At 36.4% G+C, this 5078-nt stretch overlaps 1 protein-coding gene across 1 annotated transcript; it reads right to left on the bottom strand.

Annotated features, from left to right (window-relative positions):
- Nucleotides 1-602: 602 nt before the first annotated feature.
- LOC120258664 lies at nt 603-1741 on the bottom strand. Its single transcript, XM_039266114.1, has 2 exons — nt 1318-1741; nt 603-706 (listed from the first exon to the last, which is right to left on the bottom strand). The coding sequence occupies exons 1-2, from the start codon at nt 1739-1741 to the stop codon at nt 603-605; spliced, it is 528 nt and encodes a 175-aa protein (XP_039122048.1).
- Between the last annotated feature and the right edge of the window lie 3337 nt (nt 1742-5078).

The raw sequence follows: 5078 nt of genomic DNA, 5'->3' as shown, positions 1-5078 counted from the left end.
GGTAAGCAGTTGGTGCCGAATAAAATCGTCGATGTTTTTGTCTTAATATTGCTAGATGATATGAAGAATCACCCAGGCCATTACAAGATATCTGCTACCATTACCAGACCGCATATCCTCGCCTTATCCAAACAAAAGCATTCTCCCAAGGGCTACATGACTTGATTGCCCCTGCTGTGCGTGATTATCCCAATGTACAACTGGTGCTTATGCTATTTGTACTTAACAAGAACTACCACCTTCTCGTGCTGGACAAGGCAAAGAAAGAATACTTTCATTATTCCTCACTTGCAAGCATTGTATATGATGAGCCAGCAAATGCTATGGTCAATCTCTAAACTTTGATATTGTAGTCTGTTTTGAGTTTCCATTTGCATAATTTGGTTTTCATCTTGCTTGTAGAGTGCATTGTTTTACATGAACCTGCAGTTAAAACTAGGCATTACCGAAACAAAGTTTTACAGTCTATCACATATGCAAGACTGTCCACAATAGAGGAAAGACAGTGTGGATTGCTCTGTCTACATCATGCATTTCATGGAACAAATATTACATGGAGATCAACTCAATCTTCCCCATGGTGATGTCCCTCTAGTACTGCTTTAGTATGCTACACGGATATTAGCAGAAGGCATTGCCAGCAACCCGCCAAAGAAGGATGATCCCGCCTCCATCTCAGATGAACACACTAAAGATGATGAAATCTCTGCAGAACAAATGAGAGTTTCATTGTGACAACAGATGCTGAAAATCGCACGTTACAAAGCCACTAGAGCTAGATGCCACTTCAGTGCCTTCCACAGATGCAGATGCCTACAAGACCGCATTAGATGATTGCCTCGAGACTACAGATCAGTGAAAGAAAGGATGCTTATGGTAGTCTATGTGTCTCGTATGTGAATGAAAGTTTGTGTACTGTTCCTTTGTGTGCACAACTATTGTAATTCGTCCATAATCAATGGACTTTGCATAAGCTGGTTTAGAACTATTTATGAAACTCGTACTTTATCCATAATCATTGTTAGTTGGTTACCATCTGCTAATATTGCTCTTTATTATATGAATATCTTCATAATTTTATAAACAAGTTTAGAATTGTTACTTACCGTTTATATTTCAACGGTATGTATTGAAATATAACTCTCTAGCTTCATATTTTGCATGAAAATGTTTAATATTTAGACGTCACTATCAATATCAAGCCATTGTGCTCAAAAACATTCTACCATAAAACTTCATAAGGTGATATGTTCTACTACTTTCAAAAAGAAATGTTTAACTTTTGTCACATTTTTTAGTCTGCGATAACTGCATTACGGGTATCTCTATTATGCCCAACTTCGTGACAACGACTACAACGTAGCTCCCTCACATTGAATGCTTGTGATTCAATCCTTCTGCGTCTTGGGTGCCCAGGTCTTTTCTTTGTAATAGGTGGTCGAAGACGTAGAGGTCGGCTATCATCTTTAGGTTTGTCATCGTCTGGTATGGGAAATATTGGGCTTGTGTATGCTGCCTTGTATGAAGCAACTGTGTGATATTCATCCATGAAATGATGGTTGTTAGTATCACTTTGCATGATCGCCGCACAAGCATACCAATACGGTAGACCATAAATTTGCCAATGTCGGCATAAGCATGTCCTATCACATAAATTGAAGGAGTTACTATAGCTGTCAATAACCTCATATTGTTCCCCATTAGATTGGCCAACTACAAGGGACCTACTTTCCTCTATCATTTCCTCAATCTTCTTGTGAACCACGGGACAAAGCTTAGTGTCTCATTTCTCACATTGTTGGTGCCGATCATACCGCATGTTCATTACCTTGTACCTATGACAAGTATGAATTAGACCAAATGTAAACAAAGACGTGTGGATTCTGCATGGCGTACAATAATACTAAAGGCAACTGCTTCGTAACCATACACTAATGGACATAACTAAATGTTTTCATAATTTAATAAATACATACTCAATATAATAACGACTAATCAATAATATTAACTAGGAAAGACAAATACTAATTATAAAACTTCAAAAGTAATCAAAAACCATGAAAAGTAATCAAGAAGAGTGATAAGTATACAAAAAAGCACAGTTGAGGACATCTAATGTCAATCCTGAATGAGTAAACTATTCAGTAATACAGTTCGGAAGCAAACTTGATCGAGTCAACCATGTTGTACACAGGAAAAAGGCGTGCCTCTCTTATCCATGCATTAAAAGATTCAACAACATTCGAGTACATCTCACCCCATCGGCATCTCGGGAATAAGTAATTACACCAATGCTTCAAGTCCAAATTTTTGGAACAACCAGTTATGGGCCTGCGCCAAGGTGAGTAAGAGTTTGTTTACAGCATCATCATATTCTGAAGATGTGCATGGATATGCTACATGTACAATTAAGCTCCAACACTCATCTTTCAATACCCTCCCTAGCTAACTATTTGATTTTAAGAAGTTCGCTTGAAGATGTCGTAAGCAGTATGCATGTTGGGGAAGAAGGGAACACCCTGGCAATAATATTCACAAGGCCCTTGGATCGATCAGATATGAAAGTAATGATCTTGTCATAGTCAGCTTCACCATATAACGCATCACCTAATGTTAATATGAACGACGCCCAGTTATCATCAATCTCATTATCCACGATAGCAAATGCCAAGTGGAATAATCCTTCATTTGCATCCTTGCTTGTTGCACCTAAGAGTATGCCACCATATCTCCCAAGTAGATGTGTTCGGTCAAGAAATAGCATAGGTCTGTAGCCCTTTCGAAATCCATCAAGACAAGCACGAAAACAGAAAAAACCACGTTTAAATCGCTCACCATCCTTGTCAATGATCACAATACTTCCCGGATTTGTTTTAGCTAACTTTCCCGCGTACCATAACAGCAGATCATAGCTTGCTATATCACTTCCATGGAGAATTTCTCTTGCTGACTGTTTACCCATCCATGCCTATTTGTATGGCAAATGAGCACCTTGTTCATGCAATAAATCCTATTGTATATCCACTACACGGTATAGAGGACGATCCTAGAGTTTTTGTATTACATGCCTACTAACCCATTTCTTTGATGCTTTAAATGTGACGTTGTGCCAATATCTCCACCACAAGTATGCACCCCTTGGGTTGTTTTGATTCTAAACGTTGGAAGGTTGCCATCTCTTGACGCATGACATGCCATTCACAACCATCGGAAGCACATGTCATAGTAACTCTTTTTTTTAACATTTTTTAAGAACTGAAAGTTGAAATTCCACTTGATAGCATGGTCACACAAGGCTTCCTTGAATTGTGTTGTAATTTAACAACATTGACCAACTGTGAACATGTCGAGTTCAAAATTACATGAAGAGTTCGACATTGCTCCCCCAGGCAAACTGGATAATGGCAGGGGCATTGATTAAATGCAGCGCTTTGTGACAAAGACTCGTTGATTACATCAATACGAATGTTAAACAGGTAATGACATATATAACAACTATTATTTGAAATTGAATAGAAAATAACATATGTAAACAAAAACTTCCATAACTAAACATTTGGCTGATTATAAAGACTTTAGCATCAAAACTTACGCATAACGAATGATTTCTAATGAGAAAATAATGCAAAAAAATGTATAAAGGTGAATTTACATGAAATAGTGAGATTGAGAACACTATATAAAGAAAATAAATACTAATTGGATATGATAATTATGATAATACTGATGACATAGAAGAGCCCTCTGTAATTCCATTATCAATCTCGACTATCATATCCACCACATTCTTGTTAAACATATGGTAAATGTGACACATCTATTGGAAGTCGCTTTCTGAGCGAATGCAAGACATTGTCTTGTGCTCATATGGCATCAAATACTTCACCCTCACACGGGTAGCTTCAAAGTTCCATCGTTCACATATTTCCTCTACTATCGACCCTCATACAGTTAAGACAGTGAAGTGTAATACATAACCCTCTCCCTTACGCCATGCAATACTAGAAAATGTATCCTTCCATGGATCAACAAAAACTAACGTAGGTGAGATAAGGATTACAATGTTCATTAACATATACATCATAAGTTACACAAAATAAACACCACTACAAGACGTTTGTTTGCACTTTGTTCCCGCTGCAAGCTTTCTCCCCTTCCAGTCTTCTACACCTACGCCATGATCGACTTTCCTCCCCATTAAGTTAGTCTTCAGATTGAGAAGAGATTGACTCCATTCTTACAAAAAAGCTTGAGTATAAAAGCAATGGGAACAAGAAGCTTCTTCTACAAGACAACAAGGACAAACAACCATACTTTGACAAGACTTGGTGCCATTTTTCCTTCTTTTCCCTCTCAAAAGCATGGAAGGGTATTTTTGGAATTTTCATAATATTTCACGGATCAAAGCAACAGAAGGAGTAATGTGGAAAGAGAATTAAAAAAGCAAGACTAAATAGTATAGATCTTTGTCAGAGGGACTGAACGGTATATTTGAAAATTTTTAGAGACTTATAAGTAATTTACTCTTAAAAGAATATATAAATAAAATTTTAACTAAAACCAATTTAAAAAAAAATACATTAAAAGAACGGGGTCCACAACGAAAGACAGTATTCTTTTTATAATTGAGCCACCAAGCCTATTTATGTCATATATTTTTGTAAATTTTTAATTTAAGTGAATTTTGCATTTTTTTTTAATACTGTGGAATATGCCTTGTCTTTCCAAGTTTTTGTCTACCACCGTACCATGGACCATTTATAGCTAATAATGATGGATTTATTTACAGTCTGACAGTCACGTGATCCTTAAAATTGTCCTGAATGATATGTGATAATTTCACTCGATTCGATGAATAAAAATTGCTATTTATTTATTTATTTGACAGGTGTTCTCTCGTTTAAAAGGAGTTGAGAACAGGCACAGACACGAAGATCAATCTTAAACTTCACAACCCCTTATACAATCAAGTTCTTATTTTAGTTGGGTTTTGAGATTCCATTTCGAATTATCATTTCTTAAATAAATATTTTATAAAAAAAATTCCAATGTTAAGATTAAAAGATTGTTAACACGTT

Source organism: Dioscorea cayenensis, chromosome 4, assembly GCF_009730915.1.
Source record: "Dioscorea cayenensis subsp. rotundata cultivar TDr96_F1 chromosome 4, TDr96_F1_v2_PseudoChromosome.rev07_lg8_w22 25.fasta, whole genome shotgun sequence".
Lineage (NCBI taxonomy): Eukaryota > Viridiplantae > Streptophyta > Magnoliopsida > Dioscoreales > Dioscoreaceae > Dioscorea > Dioscorea cayenensis.
This window is presented reverse-complemented; position numbering and strand designations above follow the sequence as displayed.